This window comes from Stegostoma tigrinum, chromosome 1 (assembly GCF_030684315.1).
Source record: "Stegostoma tigrinum isolate sSteTig4 chromosome 1, sSteTig4.hap1, whole genome shotgun sequence".
Classification (NCBI taxonomy): domain Eukaryota; kingdom Metazoa; phylum Chordata; class Chondrichthyes; order Orectolobiformes; family Stegostomatidae; genus Stegostoma; species Stegostoma tigrinum.
In genome coordinates this window covers 1068558-1095518 of record NC_081354.1, presented here as the reverse complement: position 1 = coordinate 1095518, position 26961 = coordinate 1068558, and the positions used below count along the sequence as shown (strand labels likewise).

At 43.5% G+C, this 26961-nt stretch overlaps 1 protein-coding gene across 1 annotated transcript in view; it reads right to left on the bottom strand.

Moving 5' to 3' along the window:
* The window catches only part of gne (glucosamine (UDP-N-acetyl)-2-epimerase/N-acetylmannosamine kinase), a 78145-nt gene that overhangs the window by 8362 nt on the left and 42822 nt on the right, over positions 1-26961 (bottom strand). Inside the window, exons 6-11 of the mRNA XM_059645985.1 lie at positions 22435-22647; positions 14648-14735; positions 13534-13744; positions 7551-7680; positions 6423-6644; positions 1412-1594 (exon numbers count right to left, since the gene is read on the bottom strand). Of these exons, the coding sequence (XP_059501968.1) occupies positions 1412-1594; positions 6423-6644; positions 7551-7680; positions 13534-13744; positions 14648-14735; positions 22435-22647 (1047 nt within the window). The remainder of the gene's footprint in view (positions 1-1411; positions 1595-6422; positions 6645-7550; positions 7681-13533; positions 13745-14647; positions 14736-22434; positions 22648-26961) is intronic.

Below are 26961 nucleotides of genomic sequence, written 5' to 3'. Positions count from 1 at the left end.
TTCGGTAGGAAATGGGGAAAATGTAGGAAATGCCAGGCCCCAAGAAGACTTTCCACATCAAGCAGAGGTTCACCTGCACATCCGCTAATGTAGTATACTGTAGCCACTGTACCCGTTGTGGCTTCCTCTACATCAGGGAAACCAAGTGGAAGTTTGGGGACCGCTTTGCAGAGCGGTTCACAATAAACAGTTACACCTCCCAGTCACAAACCATTTCAAACTCCCCCTCCCATTCCTCAGACGACATGACCATCCTGAGCCTCCTGCAGTGCCACAACGATGCCACCCGAAGGTTGCAGGAACAGCAACTCGTATTCCGCTTGGGAACCCTGTACACACACTCAAACACTTACACAGACCCTCTGTCTCTCTCACACACACACACACACACACACACACACACACACAGACACACAGACACACACACAGACACACACAGTTTGTGTAGTTGCAGATACATTGTTTTGCTGAAAAAACAAACCTGACCCCAGTTTAAAACAGACAGATACTAAGCAAGACCTTACACCTAGAATGTATTGTCTGATCCGAGACGTCACCTGTTGTGTATATTGCTAAAACTTTTCATTATCTTGGGACAATGACTTGAAAGGAATTTGGATTTTGCATTTTAATCAGGAGTCTCCTTCCTAACTGATTAAAGATTGAACAAGAGGTGGCAAGTTTCAGGTTTGTTACCTTTTTGCTTATAAATTCTGTGTCTTATACTCTCTCTCACACTATGCCTGGGGAAGGGGCTATATTTCAAAGGGCTGCATTTTCATATAAACCTGTAGGGCTATAACCTGGTGTCGCGTGATTTTTGACTTTGTCCACCTCAGTCCAACACAGGCATCTCCATATCAGGGAAATATACTGGCATTCCTTCAGTGTCACTGGGTCAAAATCCCAGAATTCTCTCCTCAAGGGAACTGTGGGCTAACCTCCAGCACATAGACTACAGTGGCTCAAGAAGGCAGATCACCTTCTCAAGGACAGCTAGAAACATGGGAAAAGATATGGCTTTAAACCAAGGGACTGTGGAAGAACGTGTTTAAAACAAAGAGTTACACGAACTCATTCTACGTTGTATCTAGAGGCAGCCTTATTCAAGCAGTGGGTAAGGAGGTTAGACACCTTGACTCAGTGGCTGTGTTTTTAAGGATCAGACTCTTGATTGGCTTTTCAACCAGAACTAGCTGTGAATCAATGCAGACATAATTAATCTCCGTATGTGGTCTGTAGAGCCACAACACAAATTCTTCTATATAGCCAACATGCCTGCTGTAGGTTCCACACATCAATGGATTTAAGATGGCCTCCGTATTCCACCGTTAGGTTCCCATTTGAAACAATGCTATCGTCACTTTGTTAAATGAAAAATATTTAAATTTTTGGAAGTTGTGTCACTTACCATCATGTAACCTCTTTGCCTCTCTTTGTAATGCTATTCCTGAGGCGTATGCTTCTATACAGCCCTTACTCCCGCACGTGCATTCAGGACCATCCATAGACACCATGATGTGACCAAACTCGGCAGCACAGAACATACTGCCATGAATCAGCTCGTTATTGTGGATGATTCCTCCTCCAATTCCTAGTGAACAAAATTCATTCTTTGTTAGGTATCACTGATTACCACGTGAACTTTACACTTCACAGACATCACAACTTTCAAGCTGACTACATCCTCCAGGATCTTATGATTCTATCAGTCACTCTTAATTCAATCTTCAAACACAATCAAATTACACCAAAATAGACCATCAATTTGATGCACAGATACATCTGGGTGTTCAGGACCATTGTACACTGAAGGTGGTGATGCAGGTGGATAGAGTGGTCAAGAAGGCATACGGCATGCTTTCATTCATCAGACGGGGTATTGAGCACAAGAATTGGCAGGTCATGTTACAGTTGTACAGGACTTTGGTTCGGCCACATTTGGAGTACTGTGTGCAGTTCTGGTCGCCACATTATCAAAAGGATATGGATGCTTTGGAGAGGGTGCAGAGGAGGCTCACTAGGATGTTGCCTGGTATGGAGGGTGCTAGCTATGAAGAGAGGTTGAGCAGATTAAGATTATTTTCATTAGAAAGACTGAGGTTTCGGGGGGACCTGATTGAGGTCTACAAAATCATGAGAGGTATGGACAGGGTGGATAGCAAGAAGCTTTTTCCCCAGAGTGGGGGACTCAATAACTGGGCGTCACGATTTCAAGGTGAGAGGGGAAAAGTTTAAGTGAGATATGTGTGGAAAGTTCTTTATGCAGAGAGTGGTGGGTGCCTGGAACACGTTGCCAGCGGAGGTGGTAGAGGTGGGCACAATAGTGTCATTTAAGATATATCTAGACAGATACAAGAATGGGCGGGGAGCAGAGGGATACAGATCCTTGGAAAATAGGCGACAGGTTCAGACAGAGGATCTGGATCAGCGCAGGCTTGGAGGGCCGAAGGGCCTGTTTCTGTGCTGTAATTTTCTTGGTTCTTTGTTCATGATACTAAATAGCACAATTTTAAACAAACACAGAAATTTTAAACACAGAAACTCAGCAGATCCAGCAGCATCTGTGGAGAGAGAAACAGTTAACCTTCCAAATCCAGTGACCCTTCTTCAGAACTCAGTATAATTTTAACTTGAATCTAAAGGAGAACACAGAACACAGTTTTGGCATCAACTACTTCCTGTGGTAATGAATTCCACAGGGTCACCACACTGTGGGTGAAGAAATGTCTCCTCATCTCCATCTAAACGGTCTACCCCGAATCCTCTGACTGTGACCCCTGGTTCTGGCACACCCACCATCGGGAACATACTCCCTGCATCAACCCTGTCCAATCCTGTTAGAATTTCATTAGTCTCTATGACATTCCCCCCTCATTCATCTGAACTCCAGCGAAAACAATCCCAACCTACTCGATCTCTCCTCATATGTCAGTCCCACCATCCCCAGAACCACCCTGGTAAACCTTCACTGCACTCCCTCGAGAGCAATAGCATCCTTCCTCAGGAAAGGAGACCAAAACTGCACACAATGTTCCAGGTGTGGCCTTACCAAGGCCCTGTATAACTGCAACAACACATCCCTGCTTCTGTACTCGAAACCTCTCGCAACGAAGGCCAACACACCATTTGCCTTCTTTACCACCTGCTGCACCTGCATGCTTACCTTCAGAGACTGGTACACAAGGACACCCAGGTCCCACTGCACACTCCCCTCTCCCAATTTACAGCCATTCAGGTAGTAATCTGCCTTCTTGTTTTTGCTTCCAAAGTGAATAACCTCACATTTATCCAAATTATACTGTATCTGCCACTGATTTGCCCACTCACCCAACCTGTCCAGATCATGCTGAAGGATTTCTGCATCTTCATCACAGTTCACCTTCCCACCCAACTTGGCATCATCTACAAACTTGGAGATGTTACATTTTGTTCCCTTATCAAAATCATTAATATATACTGTGAACAGCTGGGGTCCCAGCACTGATCCCTGTGGCACCCCACTAGTTACTGCCTGCCAATTTGAAAGGGACCCATTAATTCCTACTTTCCTGTCCCTCTGATGCTGCTGGGCCTGCTGTGTTCATCCAGCTCCACACCTTGTTATCTCAAGACTCCAGCATCGGCAGTACCTACTACCTCCCATTAATTCCTACTTATTTTTCCCTCTCTGCCAACTAGTTTCCTGTGCATCTCCATACACTTCTCCCATTCCATGTTGTTTAATCTTGCACAATAATCTCTTATGCAGGATTTTGTCAAAATGCTTTCTGAAAGTCCATCAACCGGTTCCCCCTTGTCAATTCTGCTAGTTACACTTTCATAGAATTCCAACAGATTTCCCAAGACTGATTTCCCCTTCTTATATCTATGCTGATTCTGATTGATCCTGCCTTCTAAATGGACCACTATAAAGTTAAGGGGCGGCACGGTGGTTCAGTGGTTAGCACTGCAGCCTCACAGCACCAGGGACCCGGGTTCGATTCCAGCCTCGGGTAACTGTCTACGCAGAGTTTGTACATTCTCCCCGTGTCTGCGTGGGTTTCCTCCGGGTGCTCCGGTTTCCTCCCACAGTCCAAAAATGCGCAGGCTAGGTGGATGGCCGTGCTATATTGCCTGTAGTGTTCAGGGGTGTGTGGGTTATAGGGGAATGGGTCTGGGTGGGATGCTCCAAGGGCGGTGTGGACTTGTTGGGCCAAAGAGTCTGTTTCCACACTGTAGGGAATCTAATCTAAAGTCCTTGATAATGGATTCAAGAATTTTCCCCACTACCGATGTTAGGTTTACTGGTCTATAATTCCCTGTTTTCTCTCTACCTCCTTTTTGGATACTGGAGTGATATTAGCCACCGTCCAATCTGCAGGGACTGTTCCAGATTCTATAGATTCCTGGAAGATGACTGCCAATGCATCCACTATTTCTACAGCCACTTCCTTAAGTGCTTTGGAATGTAGATTATCAGGCCCTGGGGATTTATTTGCCTTCAATCCCATCAATTTTCCCAGCACCATTTCTCTACTAATATTGATCTCCCACAATTCTTTCCTCTCACTAAATCTTGCATTCACCAACATTTCTAGTAGCTGATTCAGAGCCAAACCAATCCAAGGCTAAGTCAGTTGACATCTGCCTTTTGAACTGAAGAGGCCAGGCTCCTTCGCTGAAAGAGTAAATACAGGTAGCTCTGTTATAATGCTTGTTTCGTTAACGTGAAGTGGCTATAACGTGATCGATGAATAGTGGACTCTGTTTGGTTAATACGAACTTTCTGCTGTACAGGTATAGCGATTTTCTACAGCGATTTCTCTACTACATAATTTCCTAGAGCACGAGGTTGCACAAGAACGCAGCTATCACCTTACAGAAGAACTACACGCATCCCAAGACCAACATGAACTGTAAACTGCAGTGCTGAAAAGGGTTGAGTGAATGTCAAATGTCTCTTAATGCTTTGAGGTCAGGAACAGATCAAGAGGTACTTTTTGTTTCAGCTGACATCCAATTTAATACTTCTGGATTAATGGCTTTGCTGCTATTTCTGCTGTATATAGGAACTGAATTTAGGTCTTCCTCATAGAACAATGTGACATTTTGATTGTTCTATAATAGGTTCTCCCCTTCAAGACTGAAATGGAGGCTAAATACACACAGTATTCTTGTAACGATCCAGTAGGCAAAGGATTACTGAGTTACAATGGTGAAATTCATCCAATTGCCCAGTTGACCAGCAGAGAAATAAATCTGCATGAAAGCAATGGCACTTTTGATTGCATTTCTTCAAGAAATGACTCAAATACAGGAAAAAAGGGAAAACATTTTTCAATGCCAGCCTACGGCAAAAAACCTAGAAGACTGCAGTATTTGTAAAAGCATTTAATTAATGTGAGGATTTGGCCAAGAAAATGGTGTTCAGACAGCATTTTCCCTCCCTACAGTGAAGCATCAATAGGATTCTGATGGGAGGAAACATACAGAATGTTATCTGAGCAGTCTGGAGGATCACATGGCTCCTCTGGCTCTGAGATCACGCCCTGTGGCTACTCCAGTCAGAAGTGAAACCATTCATTTCAATTTTAAAGTTTGAGAATTTACAAAATTCACTGCTGTTTTATTAAAGAACCTCGGAAAGGAAGGTTTGCCTAATTAAAAGTCTTAACGCAGAATATGGTATGTTTGCTGAACCTTCAATTAAAAAAGGACTGTCTGATGAAAGGATTAGAGAGCATTTACTGTGGCTATCAGGAGTGCAGGGCCACTACTTCATGGTTCTTATATGCCTGCAAAGATGGAGTTGTAGACCTCAGCATCCCATCATGTTGGGAAACGGTTAAAGTAACTGACTGTGTCATGAATTGGTGAGACATCTTACTCAATGTTTACCAAAAAAAAATGAACAGCATCATCAGAAGCATTTGACAGTTGTACTGCTACACAGCATGAATGATCACAGGACTGTATTGTGTGACAATTCAATACCGATGAAAAGCAGAAACAGATCAGCAAATGATCAAAGTAACATTATTGGTTCAAATAACAATTTGCCCTTTGCTGAAACTACACAATGAGGTGAGCAATCTGACAAAGTTGGCTGTGGACTCTTCATTGCTTCAACCTAACTTCAAGCCATACATTTCACTGGTTAGTTAATTAGGTAGAAACAAAGGCAGCCTGCTCTTCTGCTTTAAAAAGAATGTCAGGTTAAAGTGTTTGGAACGCTGCAGATGTTTTGCAATCTTGGGGTTTTGCCTGACTGGCTCAAAGGTGGGAACACGCTGTACCAACAACAATGAAAAGCACTGGAAAAACTAGTTATGACAGGTGCAAACAGATGCACAGAAAACAAAATTCACTGAGCTGGCTGAAGGCTCAGGTTACGTACCCAAGGGTAGTAACTGGCTTATTTGATGCTATGTCTTGCTCACCTGTGCCAGTGATCACAGTTACAAAATTCTCCACTCCTTTTCCTAGACCAAACTTTCTTTCTGCCAGAGCAGCGCAATTGCCATCATTGTCTACCCAAACAGGCAGCCGTAAGGTGTCTGATAGTGGGGTGCGGAGGTCGACCGAGATCCATTCCTGAATCAGTTTGGTGGAATGAAGCACAATTCCTTCATTGTGGTTGACACGGCCACCTGTGGAAATGCCTGAAGCATGTAACACAAATGCAAATAAGTTGCGCAACAAAGGTTTCAAAATATCAAAGTTAGTTTTTCTCATCTATTGATTGGGACTCTATATAATCTGTAATGCTTTCATTAGGCCTTTTAAATACAGCTATCAAGTACTAATCTTAATATCTGCACTAAATGTAACAAAATTTACAGTTTAAAATACAAATTAGGAAATAGATAGTGATAATAAGTGTAGGTTAGTTGGGCTTCAGATCGGTATGACAGGTCAGCACAACATCGAGGGCCGAAGAGCCCGTACTGTGCTGTAATGTTCTATGTTCTAATGTGTATGCATACAAAACTTAATGCTAATAAGTATGGCTCTGTAGTGTAGCATCAAGAACAACACAAAGGTGCAGAATAGGCAAATACAGAGTTTGGGCAGACAACATTGACACTTTCAGGTTATGTATTTGCTCACTTACTTATAATTGACACTCCTCACTATTTCTATCAACAGATAATTCTATCCATAGTTAAACACTCATGCTTACTAAAGGGGTTACGTTAGTTGATGATCAAAGCTTTAGACGCATAGTCAGTAATAAGTAAGCTAAAAAAGTAGGAGGGGCTTAACAAGTAAAGATATCCGGCTTGTTCAGGTTGGTAGCTAGAAGCCATGACATCAAAAACCTTGGATGAGGGACAATGTTTCCTAAGGGACACATGGATGTTTAGTGTGGGAACAGTAATTGTAGTATGCATGCTGTATTCTCTTTAAAACTCAGAGGGTTCTGAAATTCGGGAAGTGTGTGTGCGTGGAGAAAGAGAGAGAGAGGGGGTAGGAGGGAGGGAGGGAGAGGGAGAGAGGGATAAACAATTGCTGTCTGTTCTTCTGCAGTCATCCATCAATTTATCACGTACCCCTACCACACTTACCAACTCCAAGAATTCTGCAGTTAAGCTTCACTGATTCACTGGCAGCCTCTACACACAGCTTCAGAATCAGTTCAATTCTTTCATCATATGTTTTGGGATTGGCTCGAGTGTATTTCTTTATGATTTCACCCTGCATATTATTCAAATAATAAGAATCACAAAATGAAGAAGTCCTGTACACTTGCAATTTGAAATTACATTCACTTTACCAAATAACATCATGATTTAACATTGAAACTTGGGCACAATGGAGTTTGCTGTTTGTGGCTGGGAGGTAGAGAATCCAATCAGCACCACAAGGAAGTGAAGGAATTCTGTTGTTCAGTATCTATAAATGTCAATGCATTGAAAGCTACACTGCCTGACCAACACCGCACCATATCCTCCTCATCTAACACTCCTGTGCTGGTTGAACCACATTCATTCACTGGGGATCAGGAATCAAATTTCAATTTTTCATCTTTGCATTTTAATGCATTGGTGGTGCTGTCCAATCTTGTCTCTCCCCACAACCTAAGGAACTCTGATTGATCTAACCATTGGCTTTTGGTGTATCTTCGCTACCTTCACCTCATCATTGTTGACTGTGGGTACTGTGCTCTGGAAATACTTGGAATATCTCCATCCTCTTCCCTGCAAGTCCAGATGTTGAAGGAAGTTTTTAGTCACTCACTAAAAGCCCTTGTTTTGGTGTACAAGATGATGAGGGGAAAGTGCACTCACATACAGATTCACACAGTCACTGTACAAACTCAGTTTTCACAGTAGCCTGTAAACACTTTGGCCAGTTCTCCCACCACTGCTATTCCAACCATTCTTCTTCACTCTTGCTCAAATGTTGACCCTCCTGGCCGACTCCCACCCAATGATCTTTTTGTTCCTGCACAATGACCCTCTCGCAGTCATTACAGTGAAGGAGCAGAAAGAGGCTGCTGGGTATGGAGGCCAGCATGCAACATCAGCAGAAATCTAGGAACAGGAATAGGCCATCCAGCTGATGAAGCCTGTTCACTCATTTTAGATCATGGCAGATCAGCTCTTCCATGCCATTTTCTAGCATACCTCCATATCCCTTAATATAATTAGTCTCCAGAAACTTACTGATTTCGGTTTTGAATCTGTTCAGGGATTGAGTTTCCACAACCTTCTGGGGTGGACAAATCTAAAGATTTGTCACCTCAACTCAGTCCTAAATGGGCCATTTCTCATCCTGGAGACTAAGTTCCCTAGTTCTTGGCTCACCAGCCAGGGGAACCATCCAATCTATATGCACCCTGTCGTGCCCTTTTACAAATTTCCTGAGTTTCAATGAGATCACCTCCCATTCTTTCAAACTCTAATATCCATCTCCTCAATCTCTCCTCATAAAACATTTCCTGTCTCCCAGGGCTTAATCTAGTGAAGCTCTGGTGCACTCCCTCTACAGCAAATATATCTTCTCCTTAGAAAACAGAGCCAAAGGAGACCAAAACTGTACACAATACCCTAGTGTTATCCCACCACGACTCTATGGAATTGCAGCAAAATATCTTTACTCATGATTCAAATCCCCTTACAACGAATGCCAATGCTGCACCTACCATGAAAATTCTTTCATGGTCATTTGAACAACTGTACTTCCCAAACACTCACCTGTTAAAAAACATAATGGCCTTCTGTTTACTCTAGCAAAGTGCATAACTTCACATTTATTTACATATTCCATTTGCCACATTCCAGCCTATTCATTTAACCTATCCAAGGCTTCTTAAAGCTTCTTTCACTCTTCTCACATAATGCATGCCCAACCAGTTTGGTGCCTATGGCAAATTTGTAAATATCACAAATAGTCCACACATCTAACTCCTTTATTTAGACCGTGAACAGTTGTGGTCCGAGCAGTGACCTGTGTGGTACCCTCATTAATAACAGTCTGCATCCTGAGAATAATCCACTTATTCTTAACATGGTTTTTGTCTACTAACCAGTTCCCGTTTGATTGTCACTTTTACATTAATGAGTAATTGCACTAGTGCATGCAAATGTGTTTAGGATCTTACAGATAGCCTTGGCAAGTAAAGGTTAAGGGTAATCCAAAGAGATTCTACAAGTATGTTAACAGCAAAACAGCAACGAGGGAGAAAATAGGGCCCCTTAAAAACCACAAGACGGGAGAGATACTAAACAAATATTTCATGCCAATATTTACTGTGGAGAAAGATATAGGGCTAGGGGGCACAAGGAAAAAAATATTGATCTCTTGAAAACAGTCCACATTACAGAAGAGGTGGTGTGGGGGGGTCTTAAAAAAGCATCCAGGTGGATAAATCTCTGGGACCTGGTCAAGTGTATCCCAAAACACCATGGGATGCTAGCAAAGAAATTGTGGGGACCCTAGCAGAGATATTTGCATCATCTTTAGCCTAGGTGAGGTGCCAGAAGTGTGGAGGTTGGCTAATGTTGTGCCTTTATTTAAGAAAGGCTGTAAGAAAACCTTGGGAACTATAGACTGGTGAGTTTGACATCGCTGGTGGTAGGTTGTTGGAGGGGATTCTGAAAGATAGAATTTACATACATTTGGAGATGCAAGACTGATTAGGGATAGTCAGCATGGCTTTGTGTGTGGGAAATCACATCTCACAAACATGACTGAATTTTTTGAGGATGTAAGCGCAAAGATAAACGACAGCAGAATGGTAGAAGTTTTCTACATGGACTTTAGTAAAGCCTTTGACAAGGTAGACTGGTTAGTAAAATTAGATCACATGGGACACAGGACGAGCTTGCCGACAGGATAGAAAATTGGCTTTAGGTAGGAGATAGAAGGTGGTATTGAAGATAGTTTTTCAGACTGGAGGCCCATGACCAGCAGTGTTCTATAGGGATCAGTGCTGAGTCCACGTTTGTTTGCCATTTATATAAATGATTTAGATGAGAATATAGGAAGCATGGTTAGTAGGTTTGCAGATGACACCAAAACTGGTGGTACAGTAGTGAAGAGTGATGGTTATCTAAGATTACAAAGAGATCTTGATCAATTGGGCCAATGGGGCTGAGGTCTGCCAGGTGGAGTTTAATTTGGATAAATGCGAGGTGTTGCGTTTTGGTAAGACAAACAAGAGCAGGACTTATACAGCTAATGGTGGAGCCCTGGGTCATGTTGTAGAACAGAGACCTAGGGGGTTCAGGTACATAATTCGTTGAAAGTTTCATCACAGATAGTCAGGGTGGTTACGAAGGCATTTATCACACTTTCCTTCAATTGCTTAGACTACTGAGTATAGAAGTTGGGATGTCATGTTGTGGTTGAACAGAATGTTGGTGAGGCCACTTTTGTGTACTGGGTACAATACGGGTTGCCCTGTTAAAGGAAGATTATTATTAAATTGGCGATAGTTCAGAAGAGAATTACCAGGATGTCACTAGGACTAACAACAAAGGTCTTTTCTCTAAGGTCGGGGAGTTCAAAGTTAGAGGGCTTACTTTTAACACGAGGGGGAAAGATATAAATGGGATCTAAGGGGCAACTTTTTCACACAGAGGGTGGTGTGTGTTTGGAATAAGCTGCCAGAGGAAGTGGTACATACAGATACAGTTAGAACAGTTAAAAGACATTTGAACAGGTACATGAATAGGAAAGGATAGAGGGATATATGACAAATGCAGAAAAATGGGACTAATTTGGTTTGGGAAACTTGATTAACATGGGCAAGTTGGACCGAAGGGTCTGTTTCCACGCTGTACAACACTATGACTCCAATAAAAGATCTAATAATATACAAGACTATTAGCCATAGAAGTAGAAGTAGGCTATTCTGCCCATCTAGTCTGGTCCACCATTCAATGAGATAATGGCTGATCTGATCATCTTATGTTCCGAGATGGCGGTGGAGTAGGACTCCTCAGCTAGAGTTTGCTTGCTCCATCAGTTTCTTTTCTTTTTTCTCTCTCTTTTCACTTTTCTTGTCTTTAAAGCATCCTGTCCTCAGGCAGCATTGACGACATCTACGGTGAATGCTAGACCAGACTCCCGGCTTCTAAATGCGGAGGAATGGGATTGTGGGAGATATAGCAGTTTGGATCGGAAATTGGCTTGCTGAAAGAAGACAGAGGGTGGTAGTTGATGGGAAATGTTCATCCTGGAGACCAGTTACCAGTGGTGTACCGCAAGGGTCGGTGTTGGGTCCACTGCTGTTTGTCATTTTTATAAATGACCTGGATGAGGGCGTAGAAGGATGGGTTAGTAAATTTGCAGACGACACTACGGTCGGTGGAGTTGTGGATAGTGACGACGGATGCTGTAGGCTGCAGAGCTGGGCTGAGAGGTGGCAAATGGAGTTTAAAATCTCAGGACAAGTGTGAGGTGATGCACTTTGGTAGGAGTAACCGGAAGGCAAAGTACAGGGCTAATGGTAAGATTCTTGGTAGTGTAGATGAGCAGAGAGATCTCGGTGCCAATATACACAGATCCTTGAAAGTTGCCACCCAGGTTGACAGGGCTGTTAAGAAGGCATACAGTGTTTTAGCTTTTATTAATAGAGGGATCGAGTTCTGGAACCAAGAGGTTATGGTGAAGCTGTACAAAACTCTGGTGCGGCCGCACTTGGAGTATTGTGTACAGTTCTGGTCACCGCATTATAAGAAGGATGTGGAAGCTTTGGAAAGGGTGCAGAGGAGATTTATTAGGATGTTGCCTGGTATGGAGGGAAGATCTTACGAGGAAAGCCTGAGGGACTTGAGGCTGTTTTCATTAGAGAGAAGAAGGTTGAGAGGTGACTTAATTGAGACATATAAAATAATCAGAGGGTTACATAGGGTGGATAGGGAGAGCCTTTTTCCTAGGATGGTGACGGCGAGCACGAGGGGGCATAGCTTTAAATTGAGGGGTGAAAGACATAGGACAGATGTCAGAGGTAGTTTCTTTACTCGGAAAGTAGTAAGGGAATGGAACGCTTTGCCTGCAACGGTAGTAGATTTGCCAACTTTAAGTGCATTTAAGTCATCATTGACAAGCATATGGATGTACATGGAATAGTGTAGGTTAGATGGGCTTGAGATCGGTATGACAGGTTGGCACAACATCGAGGGCTGAAGGGCCTGTACTGTGCTGTAATGTTCTATGTTCAAGATGAAGCCCAGCACAGTTTGGGTTGGAAGGATGTCTTTCTGAACTCTCATTTCTCTATTTTCCTAATTTATTGATTGACTTTTTAGTTCTTTATTTTCTGAACTTTTTCCTCTAAGAATTTGTACTTATTAATCCTAACTTAGGTACATCAGATGGCACCATAAGGTGCGACTAATAAATGTTTCGCTATACTCATGTGAGTACGTGACAATAATTCTAACTCTAATAATCCTCAACTCTGATTTCCTGCTTTTCCCCCATAACCCTGGATTTCCTTACTGATTAAAAATTTGCCAACATTGAATATACTTGACCCAGCCTCGATGGCCATGTGCAGTAAAGAATTCCACAGATTCATTACCCTCAGAAAATAAATTATTTTGCTTAAATAGGCAACTCCTTAGACTGGGAGTAGGTCCCCTGGTCTTAGGCTCTTCCGGAAGGGGAAACAACCTTTCTGCACCTACCCTATCAATCCCCCAAGAATCTTGTATGTTTCATAGAACCACCTCTCATTCTTTTAAATTCAAACAACTCTTACTTTGGTATTTGTGCTCTCTTGTTTCTAAGGAAGAAAACCCTTAAAAAAAATTCAGTGACCAATTACCGAACAAAAGTTTAAAGGGAAATGAGGGGGGTGAGAAAGCACCTTTTTAAAGAAAAAAGAGCCTTTGAAAAAGAAATGTTTTTGAGCCATACCATAATACCTTATTTTACCTAATGTCTGCTCATTTGACTATACCTCAGTGATTCGCTGGGCAACAATTCCACATATGGCACTATATAAATAAAGTATCAGTACTATGTGGCCAAGTGGCAAACAAATTCACAGGTAGACAGGAGATTTCTTAAGATAAAGAAAGTCAAAGCACAAACCTTCATGCTGACAATGGCCACCCGCAGATTGGTTCCTCCCAAATCTACAGCGAGAGCACTCTGTGTTTCCAGAATATGGTCAATATCCTGGGAGATGCATTCCCTCACAGGTGGGAAACAAAACTTCTTCTGCAAAGGCTCATTCATGTCTATCGACTTCAGGAACTTTAATATTCGTGGCACAGCATTCCCATCACCATAGATCTTAGAGCTTGAAATGGAAAGACATTCGTTCATTAGGACTAATTCACCAAAGAATGTTTCACAAGATACAGGAGGAACTGAATTCATCCATTTTATCATCGCCATCCAGATATGAGGAATACACATTTTGATCTACGCACCATGAGAAACTGGAAAGCAGTACAAGTTAGACATTCTGGTTTAAAAGGGTTTTTAATCCTGTGATGTATTTGTCTTAAAGACAACATTTTAATAAGCGGCTACAGTTATAAAAATTCAACAGCCTCACTAAGTGTAAATGGGAGGCCGTTCTCTGACTCAGTGGTCTGATTCTCCAAATCATGCTTTGCCTCTGTAGAGATACAGCAGCAACAAGAACCCTGGCTACTTATTTAGAGAAAAATCATGCTCCTTTCCTTTTGGTGGACATTAGTTCGAGTAAGACCTGAGACCTTGCACTAACTTAAAGCTTAACCAACAATGGCATCCTTTTCCAGACTAACATGCCCATTACCATTGAGGTGGTAATTGCTCAATACCAGCCTGGCTGGGCAGAGAGTTATTACTGTGTCAAATACGATCACTGTGCTTGGAACTTGGAGCTCCCTACAGAGCTCAAAAATACCCTACTGATTGATAGGATGATTTGCAACCAACCAAAATGAAGGAGCTTTATTCGGAAAGGTACGGAACACTTTGTGAGATTCTGTTGGAACATACAAGGGTGAGGTTGAGGTAGCAGAGGGAAGACATAGACCTTTGAACAACCTATCTATGAAACCCTTCAAACACAACCTGCCCTGCATGGGGCACAGTCTGTGGATCAGGCATTGGAGTCAGTAGCCATTCAGAACCTATCAGACCTGACAGGAAGCAGGTCATCCTTGATGTGGAGAGGCTGCCAAAGGGAAAAGTAAAACCAGGGACATACCAAGGATACAGTTTCCCAAACTGAAGCTGCAGAGCGTGCAATATTTTATTCTGACTGTCAGCATTCCGCACATGGAGAACGTTTTCACCTAAGTCAGAAAACAGAACAAAAAGAAAATCAGACTTAGGTCCACAAAAAAACCCCATTGATCAAATGTTAATCCAGATAGGCTAATCTATCCCTCGTGTGTTTATTCAGCTTCCCCTTAAATGCATTATACTCAACCAGTCCTTGAAGTAAATGAGTTCCACATTCTCATCACTCACTGGATAATGACATTTCTCCTGAATTGATGACTGAACATATTATGGACCATCTTATACTGATGGTGCCAATTTTGTTCTCTCAATAAATGGAAACAATGGATTCAGATCTGTTGGCCATTGGTGGAATGTCAGAGCTTGCTACTGACTGCAACTTAAAACTGCTCACCTGCCATTTTATACAAGAAAATTTTCATCTTTCAATGTTGGTAACAGTTTGAATCTGGCAACAAAGAAACCAGGCAGTGTAGTGATGAGAGATAATGGGAACTGCAGATGCTGGAGAATCCTAGATAGCAAAGTGTGAAGCTGGATGAACACAGTAGGCCAAGCAGCATCTTAGGAGCACAAAAGCTGACATTTCGGGCCTAGACCCTTCATCAGAGAGGGGGATGGGGAGAGGGTTCTGAAATAAATAGGGAGAGGGGGGAGGTGGACCAAAGATGGATAGAGGAGAAGGTAGGTGGAGAGGAGAGTGTAGGTGGGGAGGTAGGGAGGGAATAGGTCAGTCCGGGGAGGACGGACAGGTCAAGGGTGCGGGATGAGGTTAGTAGGTAGGAAATGGAGGTGCAGCTTGAGGTGGGAGGAGGGGATAGGTGAGAGGAAGAACAGGTTAAGGAGGTGGGGATGACTTGGGCTGGTTTTGGGATGCAGTGGGGGGAGGGGACATTTTGAAGCTTGTGGAGTCCACATTAATACCATTAGGCTGCAGGGTTCCCAAGCGGAATATAAGTTGCTGTTCCTGCAACCTTCAGGTGGCTTCATTGTGGCACGCAGGAGGCTCAGGATGGACGTGTCGTCTGAGGAATGGGAGGGGGAGTTGGAATAGTTCGTGACTGGGAGGTGCAGTTGTTTACTACGAACCGAGCGGAGGTGTTCTGCAAAGTGGACCCCAAGCCTCCGCTTGGTTTCCCCAATGTGACATTTTTTCCATCCCCACCCTTTTCTGCCTTCCGGAGAGACCACTCTCTCCATGACTCCCTTGTCCGCTCCACACTCCCCTGCAGCCCCACCACAACCGGAACCTTCCCCTGCAACCGCGGAAAATGCTACACTTGCCCCCAGACCTCCTCCCTCACCCCTATCCCAGGCCCCAAGATGACTTTCCACGTCAAGCAGATGTTCACTTGCACATCTGCCAATGTGGTATACTGCATCTAATGTACCCCTTGTGGCTTCCTCTACATTGGGGAAACCAAGCGGAGGCTTGGGGACCGCTTTGCAGAACACCTCTGCTCGGTTCGCAACAAACAACTGCACCTCCCAGTCGTGAACCATTTTAACTCCTCCTACCATTCCTCAGATGACATGTCCATCATGGGCCTCCTGCAGTGCCACAGTGAAGCCACCCGAAGGTTGTAGGAACAGCAACTCATATTCCGCTTGGGAACCCTGCATCCCAATGGTATCAATGTGGACTTCACAAGCTTCAATATCTCCCCTTCCCCCAAAGCATCCCAAAACCAGTCCAGCTCGTCCCAAACCCCCACTGTATCCCAAAACCAGCCCAGCTCGTCCCCGCTCCCTAACCTGTTCTTCCTCTCACCTATCCTCTCCTCCCACCTCAAGCCACACCTCCATTTCCAACCTACTAACCTCATTCCGCCCCCATGACCTGTCCATCCTCCCCAGACTGACCTATCCCTTCCTACCTGTCCACCTATACTTTCCTCTCCACCTATGTTCTCCTCTATCCATATTCGGTCCGCCTCCCACTCTCTTCCTATTTATTTCAGAACCCTCTCGCCATCCCCCTCGCTGATGAACGGTGTAGTGATGAGCTTAGTTTCAGCTGAGTTACAGCCCTTTCATTTAACCTGAACTGAAAACATGCCCCTTTAAGGGTGGTTATAAGACTTGCAGTTTTTACATGGAACAGTCAACCTCTAAAACTGCACAGGTTCACCCTGGATAAGACTCACTAATCCCCAACATCTGAGAATGCCTGCTTCTGCCCTCCCACCAGCCACAACAACACACACCCAGCTCACCTTCTGAGAAAATCTCTGTCACGCTTAGCTCTCCCCCATCTCACCAACTGTGGTACACACTTCTGCTCACTGCACCCAGCCCACACAATGCCCATTCTCAATTTCTGTGCACCCTCTGACAGACCAAAATTAATGATCTGAAAGAGTGAAGCAGAAGTGAGGTGTGCCATTGCTGGAACAGGGTGGGTTAAGGAGGTATGTTAAACATTGATGAAGGAGCACAGGAGTAAACACTGGCATGCACTGACAATCAATTGAGCTGCACTTCCCAACAAAATTTCCACAGGCTAAGACAAGCTCTAAGTAAGTCCGTGCAAAAAACCATAGAGCTCGAGTAAACAGCCCAGGTCTGCCTGGCTATGTTTACCTAATCTCACTGTTGAAAGAAATCATGCAGCAATCCAAACTGGATAAAAACAGCATCAGAGGAGCAGAAAAGCTGACGTTTTGGGTCGAGACTCTTCTTCAGCATTTCTGAAGAAGGGTCTCAATGCGAAATATCAACTTTCCTGCTCCTCTGATGCTGCTTGGCCCGCTGTGTTCATCCAGCTTCACACCGTGTTATCTTAGATTCTCCAGCATCGGCAGTTCCTACTATCTCTGGATTAAAACAGCTCTGATGTTTAAACTTCCTGTGTCATTATCACAGTTCAAGATTTCCTTACGGTCTAAAACCTGCTTAAATTGAGTAATTTGACATCCTCCATGTCAGAATATGTAGGCCATTTTCTTCATCTTTAAATCCTATTGTTAGGTGAAAATCAGGTTACTTATTACAGATTTCTGAAGATGGGTCGCGACCCAAAATGTCAACTTTCCTGCTCCTCTGATGCTGCTTGGCCTGCTGTCTTCCTCCAGCTTCACACCTTGCTATCTTTTACTTACGTTAATTTTAGTTAGTCCCTGTTTCCGATCCACCACTGGTTTCCTTGCAACTTCTGACAAGCTACCATCCTTCTTTTACTGTAAATGCTGGAGAAACTCAGGTCTGGCAGCATCCATGGAGATAGAAACACATTTAATGTTTTGAGTTAGGTATGACTTTCTGAGAGTGATTTCCTAACAAACAATATTACAAACAAGTTGGCAGAGTCCCTGTGATCACAGTTTATCTCAGATTCTCCGGCATTGGCAGTTCGTACTATCTCTTTAACATGACTAAAACATTGGTTATGAGGAATTTAACTGAATTTCAGAGTGACAAACCCCCAGGACCTGATGGCTTCCATTTGAAGGTATTAAAGGAAGTCAGGAAGTACAGTGCAGATGCCCAGAGATCTCTAGATCCAGTCCATCTGGCTTAGAAAACTGTACATCATTCCACTTTTTAAGAAGAATAAAAAAGGAAAAGCAGGGAGTTACAGACCAGTTAGCCTAACATTTGTGGTGCAGAAATTGTTGGAGTCTATAATCGAGGATGGAGTAACTGAACACCCTAACACTTTTTAGTTTATCAGCGAGAGCCAGCACAGATTAATGACATGTACGGCATGTCTGACAAAGCTCACTGAATTTTTTTGAAGAAGTGATTAAAGTAAGTGGACAGGAGGATGTCTCTTTTTTTTTATATAGAGTTGTAGAATGCATTTGGTAAAGTCCCATATAGAGACTGTTAATTAAGACAGAAGCCCATGGAGTTGAGGGTGAATTAGTTGTAGGATCAGTTGTTAATTTTAAATCTGAGATAGACACAGTTTTGTTTCCCCAATAACAATGTCAGGTTGACTGCCCTGTAGTTACCTGGTTTATCCCTCTCTCGTTTTTCTTTTGATGAAATGTTAATAACCTTCCAGTTACAGGCACAACTCCCAGTTCTAAGGAAGTTTGCAAAACTGTGGCCACAACCTCCATAATTTCTTCCCTCAGCACCCTAGGAGTTGATCCATCTCAACAAGGGTGGGTTTCCTATTTTAAGAGCTACTTTGAAATAACTTTTCTACTTTGTCATATTCAATATGGTTACTGACTTATGTTTATTGCCATAATAGCAGCATCCTCTTCTTTTATGAAATCTGAAGCAAAGCAATCAATTCATATTTCAGTTGTATTCCATGCCATCATAAGATGATTTATTTTCAATTCTGCCGATCTTACCTCTCGTTTAATCGGTCCTACCTTTCCCTTGCCTATTAATATTTAGGAGAATATTTTGGCTTCCTCTTTATGTTGGTTGCTTATCTACTCTCATTGACAATAGGATTATCAAAACTCGGAACAGGAGTAAGCCACATGGTGTCCCAGGACTGCTCCACCATCTAATAAGATGCTGGCATTTAATATCAATCCTTTTCCACCTAATCCCCACATCCCTTCATACTCTATTCTGTGTTGTGTATACTCAACATCCACAATCTTCTGGGATAGAGAATACAAAAAGTCATTAACCTTTTCGTGAACAAATTTACAAGTTGAAGTGACGAAGATTCCAGTTCAAAGCTGCAAAAATGTTACTCTGGTTCAGGACAAACTGAGCAGACAGTCTAACTGCATATTTGTACATACCATTCTTTATCTTTCAGTGCCTGATACAGACCATAAACACCAAAGCTGATTCAGCTGGGAGCCCTGGTCTTTGAGCCAGAAAGTTCAAATTCCATTCGAGTAAAAGATGAACAAAATGTCAGTGCTAATGAATAGAGTGAACACCGGACTACTGGAAACTGAAGTTGCAGAAATAGTAATGCAGATCACAACTATTCACAAGTGGTTGAGGATTTTGGGTCTGTATTCGATGGAATTTAGAAGGATGGGGGGGAAATCTGACTGAACCTTGCAGAATGCGGAGAAGTCTGGATTGACATTGAGAAGGTGTTTCCACTGGTAGGAGAGACTAGGACTTAAGGGCACAAGATCAGAGTGAAGGGGTGCCCCTTTGGAACTGAGGTGAGGAGGAATTTCTTCAGCCAGAGGTTGTCGTATCTGTGGAACTCATTTACACAGGCGGCTATGGAGACCAAGTCATTGAGAGTATTTAAGACACAGATAAACAGGTTCTTGATTAGTAAGGGGATTGAGGGTTAGAGGGAGAAGGCAGGAGAATGGAGTTAAGGAATATATCAGCCATGATTGTGGAGTGGCGCAGACTCGATGGGCTGAATGGTCTAATTCTGGTCCTTTATGATGTGCTTATGATCTTATAGTTAGAAGAGCCAGACAGGGCCTTGCTTTATGGCCTAAAGCGCTGTATACATGCAAGTTCATTCTCTCTCACAATGCCCAATGAAATGTTTCTACAATGACCATGGCATTCCTGTTGTTATAGTGTCATACTGCACAGAAACTGACCTTACAGTCCAACTTGTATGCACCGAGCAAATATCCTAAACAGATCTAGTCCCATTTGCCAGCATTTGGCCTGTATCTCTTTAAACCTTCCTTATTCATGTACACATCCAGATGCCTTTTAAATGTTGTAATTGTATCAGCCTGCACTATACTCTCTGGCAGCTCATCCCATTCACCCATCATCCTCTGTGTGAAGTTACACCTCAGGTCCTTTTTAAATCTTTCCCTTCTCACCTTAAACCAATGCCCCTCCAGTTTTGGACTCCCCCACCTGGGGAAAATGACTTTGGCTGTTTACTCTATACATGCTCCTCAAGATTTTATAAACCTCTGTAAGGTCACCTCCTCAGTCTCCAATGCTTCAGGGGAACTAGAGTCAGCCTATTCAGCCTCTCCCTATAGCTCAAAACCTCCAACCCCAGCAACATCCTTGTAAATCTGTTTGAATGTTTTCAAGTTTAACAACATAGATAAGCTGCAGAGCTGGGCTGAGAGGTGGCAAATGGAGTTTAATGCAGACAAGTGTGAGGTGATGCACTTTGGTAGGAGTAACCGGAAGGCAAAGTACTGGGCTAATGGTAAGATTCTTAGCAGTGTAGATGAGCAGAGAGATCTCGGTGTCCATGTATACAGATCCTTGAAAGTTGCCACCCAGGTTGACAGGGCTGTTAAGAAGGCATACAGTGTTTTAGCTTTTATTAATAGAGGGATCGAGTTCCGGAATTAAGAGGTTATGGTGAAGCTGTACAAAACTCTGGTGCGGCCGCACTTGGAGTATTGTGTACAGTTCTGGTCACCACATTATAAGAAGGATGTGGAAGCTTTGGAAAGGGTGCAGAGGAGAGGAGATTTACTAGGATGTTGCCTGGTATGGAGGGAAGATCTTACGAGGAAAGGCTGAGGGACTTGAGGCTGTTTTCATGAGAGAGAAGGAGGTTGAGAGGTGACTTAATTGGAACATATAAAATAATCAGAGGGTTAGATAGGGTGGATAGGGAGAGCCTTTTTCATAGGATGGTGACAGCGAGCACGAGGGGGCATAGCTTTAAATTGAGGGGTGAAAGATATAGGACAGACGTCAGAGGTAGTTTCTTTACTCAGAGAGTAGTAAGGGAATGGAACGCTTTGCCTGCAACGGTAGTAGATTCGCCAACTTTAGATACATTTAAGTCGTCATTGGATAAGCATATGGACGTACATGGAATAGTGTACGTTAGATGGGCTCAAGATCGGTATGACAGGTCGGCACAACATCGAGGGCCGAAGGGCCTGTGCTGTGCTGTTATGTTCTATGTTCTAACATCTCTCCTATACAGGGAGACCAGAACTGAATGCAATTTTCCACAAGTGACCCAACCAATATCCTGTACAGCCACAACATAACGTCCCAACTTCCATACTCAACTAACAGACCTATGAAGGCAAGCGCACCAAACGCCTTCATCACCGCCCTGTCCATTTAGGACTCCACTTTCAAGGAACTATGCACCTGCATCCCCTGGTCCCTTTGCTCGGTAACACCCCCCACAGTCTAATATTAACTGTATACGTCCTGGCCTTGTTTATTTTACCAAAGTGCACACCTTACATTTATCTAAATCAAACTCCACATGCCCCTCTTCAGCCCATTGGACCGTCTGATCATGATCCTGTCACACTCTGAGGTAACTGTCTTCACTGTCCATTACACCAATTTCGGTGTCATACAGCATGGAAACAGACCTTTGGTCCAACTAATCCACGTCAAACAGGTTATCAAACTAGTCTCCCCTGCCTGCATTTGACCCATATCCCTCCAAACCGTTCCTATTTGTGTACTTACCCAAATGTCTTTTAAACATTGACAACTGTATCAGCATTCACCAATTCCTTTGGCAGTACATTCCAGGCACTAACCACTCTTTGTGTACAGATGTACTAACCACATCTCCTATATCCACCTCCAAATCATTTATATAAATGACAAAAAGTAATTGACCCAACACTAATTCTTGCAGTGCACCAAACCTTGCAGCACACTGCTGGTTACAGGCCTCGAGTCTGAAAAACAACTCTCTACCAACATCCTCTATCTCCTGCCTTCAAGCCAATTTTGTATCCAATTAGGTAGCTTCCCATGGATTCCATGTGCTCTATCCTTGCTAACCAGTCTACCATGCAGAACCATGTTAAGCACCTTGACGTAGCCGATGTGGACAACACCCATTGCTGTGTTTCAGAAATTTAAGGTTTTCATGCCAGGGTTTACCTGTCTCTCTTCCAGTTTGGCGTGTGCCCAAATTGATGACAGGTGTTCCAAATGCACCAGCTTCCCGCACCCCACAACTACTGTTTCCAATCATCAAGCCGGCATGTGCAACCATCTGTATAAACTGTTCAAACGGGATGTGCTTCACAGCCCGAAAATTCGGATTCTGTTCAATCCCCTTCTTCCTCATCACACGCACCATTTCTTTACTTCCTGAAATTTTAAATCAAACCATTAAACAATGCATTAGCTAACTGACAACATAAATAAAACATTTATAACACAAAGTCAGTGACAAATGTACAGATTATGAGCTTATGAAATGTTTATTGATATAAATTTATTAACATTTGCTAACTTTACAGAATAACTTTATTCTATTAAAATAAGTATTCACAAATAGTTCTTAGGTTTCAAAAAGTTAAAACCAAATTCTGTTTTGACATTTGTCTTAGCAAGTAAATAGATAAAGCAAGCTTAGGTGTCTCTTGTTTGAGAATATTTGAAGTAATGACAAGATTGTGAATTCACACATCTAATGCTCCAATTCCTAGAGACATGGGGGTGGTGAGAATATACTGTAGTTGAAAGAATAAGTTGAGGTATTGTTCTCCAGATCTCTCCATCCCACTCCAAAACCTACCCTGATCCCTCTCTCTAGAATTCTTTCCCTCTTCCTACCTCAAACCAATCCACACTGTGCCGCCTGGGCTGTTTGGCATTTTTCTTTTGTTCCTGACACACCCATAGTCAATATCCAAAATGTTAAGTTATTGGTGCTGAATATAATTACTGACAGTAACTGAAAATCTAATAAGGTTATGCATTGCAGAAGAAAAACAATCTTGAGATTTTTATCATGCACTCATCAGGACAATTAGCAAGAAATAACGATGTGACAGGAACAACAATTTATACTGTACAGGAAGAGTGTGCTGATTGGTTAGCAAGTGAACCTTAATTGGTAAAAGTGTTAACAGAATGCACTAGGGATAGGATGACTGTCAATCAACTGCCAAGTTTTGTGTGAATCTTAACTCAGGCGGGTTTGCTCTGACTAAACAAGTCATTGCACTGAACAGCAGACCAGAGAATGGTTATTGCCTGTTTTTAGTTGAAACAGGCACAGCATGTGCACATTTTCATAGATGATCACAGAATCCCTCCAGCGTGGAAACAGGCCCTTTTGGCCCAACAAGTTCACACTGACCCTCAGAGCATCCCACCCAGACCCATCCTCCTATAACCCACCTAATCTACACATCCCTGAACACCACTAGCAATTTAGCATGGGCAATCTATCTAGCCTGCACATCTTTAGACTGTGGGAGGAAATCGGTGCACCCGGAGAAAACCCACGCAGACATGGGGAGAATGTGCAAACTCCACACAGACAGTCACCCGACGGTGGAATCGAACCCTGGCCTTGTGAGGCAGCAGTGCTAACCAGTGAGCCACTGTGCTGCCCCTTTTCTTTCAGTCTGCAAAAAAGGAGGCCCTGTGTTTTAATATGTAGCTTCCTGAACACACAAGTGCGCCCCAACGTGACCAGCAATCTTAAATCGGACGTCAGGGTAATTCTTGGTATTCTCAAGATTAGCCACATTAGCAAACATACAAATAGGACCTAAAACATTTGCTTACTGTGCAAGATAAATGTTGAAATAGGGTGATCAAAAGCATCCTGCCAAATCAAACACTTCTTTTATTTATTCATGCGATTCTACATTGTTGGCTGGGTCAATATTTATTGCCATTTCATATTTGCTCTTGAGATGGTGGTGATGAGCTGCCTTCTTGAATGCTGCAGTCAGACTCACAATACCACTAGATAGGGAATTCCAGAATCTTAACCCCGAGACAGTGAAGGAATGGCAATGTTTTTTCAAGTCAGGATGGCAAGTGGTTTGGAGGGGACTTGCAGGTGATGGTGTTTCCATGTATGTGCTTCTTTGGTACTTTGAGAAGGTGGAAGTTGTGGAGTTGTAAGGTGTTCTTGGAGGAGTTTTGATGAGCTACTGCGGTGTATCTTGTAGATGGTGTGTTGGTTGGCGGTGACAGTGAATGCTGAATGTGATGGTTCGGCTGCTTTTTTCTGGATTGCGTTTGAGGTGCTTTAGCAACTAACAGGATGCTGTTGTCAAACAAAAAGACATTCTGCCATCACACAAATCAGTAATGTGGTAAACGAATTTCAGTGCCAGTAGATCATATCAAATAGCAAATCCCTTCTGCTGTTTACAACAGCCAAGGTATTGACTGAGACTAACCAGTCTGTGCTTAGAAAACACAAAACAAGTTAATAAGGTAAGGTAAGGTAAGGTAAGGTTCATTCTAAACTTTCTCTATTGAACATAAGTTTGTTATTAATTTGTTATTATTATTTGATGTAAGCTTTCTACTTTAGTATTGAGTGGGTGTTCAGATAAGTGGGGTATGGATGCTAGGGCAGTTGCTTGCTCCTCCTGCAGAATGTGGCAGTTGGGAGATGTGGCACACGTCTCCGCTGGCTACATCTGCGGGAAGTGCACCCAGCTACAGCTCCTTGAAAACCGTGTTAGGGAAATGGAGCTGGAGCTGGATGAACTACGGATCATTCGGGAGGCAGAGGGGGTAATTGAGAGGAGTTATCGGGAGTTGGTCACTCCTAAGGCTCAGGACGAGGAGAGATGGGTTACAGTTAGGGGGAGGAAAGGAGACAGACAGACAGTGCAGAGATCCCCTGTGGGCATTCCCCTCAGCAATAAGTATACCGTTTTGGATACTGCTGGGGGGGATGACCTACCAGAGGAAAGCCATAGTAGTCAGTTCTCTTGCACTGTGCCTGACACTGTGGCGAAGAAGGGAAGGGGGCAGAATAGAAAAGTACTCGTGGTAGGGGACTCGATAGTTAGGGGAATCGACAGGAGATTTTGTGGGCAAGATCGGGATTCCCGGAAGGTATGTTGCCTCCCTGGTGCCAGGGTCCGGGACGTCTCCGATCGGGTGTATAAAGTTCTAAAAGGGGAGGGCGAACAGCCAGAAATCGTGTTGCATATTGGCACAAATGATATAGCCAGAAATAGGTTTGAGGATATAAAAAGTGATTTCAGGGAGTTAGGATGGAAGCTGCAGAGCAGGACGAACAGAGTAGTGTTCTCTGGTTTACTACCGGTGCCACGAGATAGCGAGGTGAGGAACAGGGAGCGGGCGCAGCTGAACACGTGGCTACGCAGCTGGTGTAGGAGGGAGGGCTTCAGATATGTTGATAATTGGGATGCCTTCTGGGGAAGGTGGGACCTGTACAAGAAGGACGGGTTGCATCTGAACTGGAAGGGGACCAATGTCCTGGGTGGAAGGTTTGCTCGAGTAGTTCGAGAGGGTTTAAACTAGTATGGCAGGGGGGTGGGAACCTGAGCTGTATACCAGAGGTGAGCGTTGATGCAGGTGAGGCAGTAGCAAGAGGTAGACCAGCTAGTGGGAAGGATTTTCCTGGGAAGGAACCAAGGGATCGGTTAAAATGTGTTTGCTTTAATGCAAGGAGTATCAGGAATAAAAGTGATGAACTTAGAGCATGGATCAGTACCTGGTGCTATGATGTTGTGGCCATAACAGAGACATGGGTTTCTCATGGGCAGGAATGGTTGCTGGATGTTCCAGGGTTTAGAACATTTAAAAAGAATAGGGAGGGGGGAAAAAGAGGGGGTGTAGCACTACTAATCAGAGAGGGTATCACAGCTACAGAAGCTTCCTTTGTCGAGGAAGATCTGCCTACTGAGTCAGTATGGGTGGAAATTAGGAACAGCAAGGGAGTAGTCACCTCGTTAGGGGTTTACTACAGGCCCCCCAATAGCAGCAGGGAGATTGAAGAAAGCATAGGTCGACAGATTTTGGAGAAGTGTGCACGCAGTAGGGTTGTTGTAATGGGTGACTTTAACTTTCCTAATATTGATTGGAACCTCCTTCGAGCAGAAGATTTGAATGGAGCTGTTTTTGTAAGGTGTGTTCAGGAGGGTTTCCTAACGCAGTACGTTGACAGGCCGACGAGGGGAGAGGCCATTCTAGACTTGGTGCTCGGAAACGAGCCGGGGCAGGTATCAGATCTTGTGGTTGGAGAGCATTTTGGTGATAGTGACCATAACTGCCTCACATTCTACATAGCTATGGAGAAGGAGAGGATTAGGCAGAATGGGAGGATATTTAATTGGGGAAGAGGAAACTATGATGCGATTAGACATGAGTTAGGAAGCATGGACTGGGAGCAGTTGTTCCATGGTAAGGGAACTATAGACATGTGGAGACGGTTTAAGGAACAGTTGTTGGGAGTGATGAGTAAATATGTCCCTCTGAGACAGGCAAGAAGGGGTAAGATTAAGGAACCTTGGATGACGAGAGCGGTGGAGCTTCTAGTGAAAAGGAAGAAGGTAGCTTACATAAGGTGGAGGAAGCTAGGGTCAAGTTCAGCTAGAGAGGATTACATGCAGGCAAGGAAGGAGCTCAAAAATGGTCTGAGGAGAGCCAGGAGGGGGCACGAGAAAGGCTTGGCAG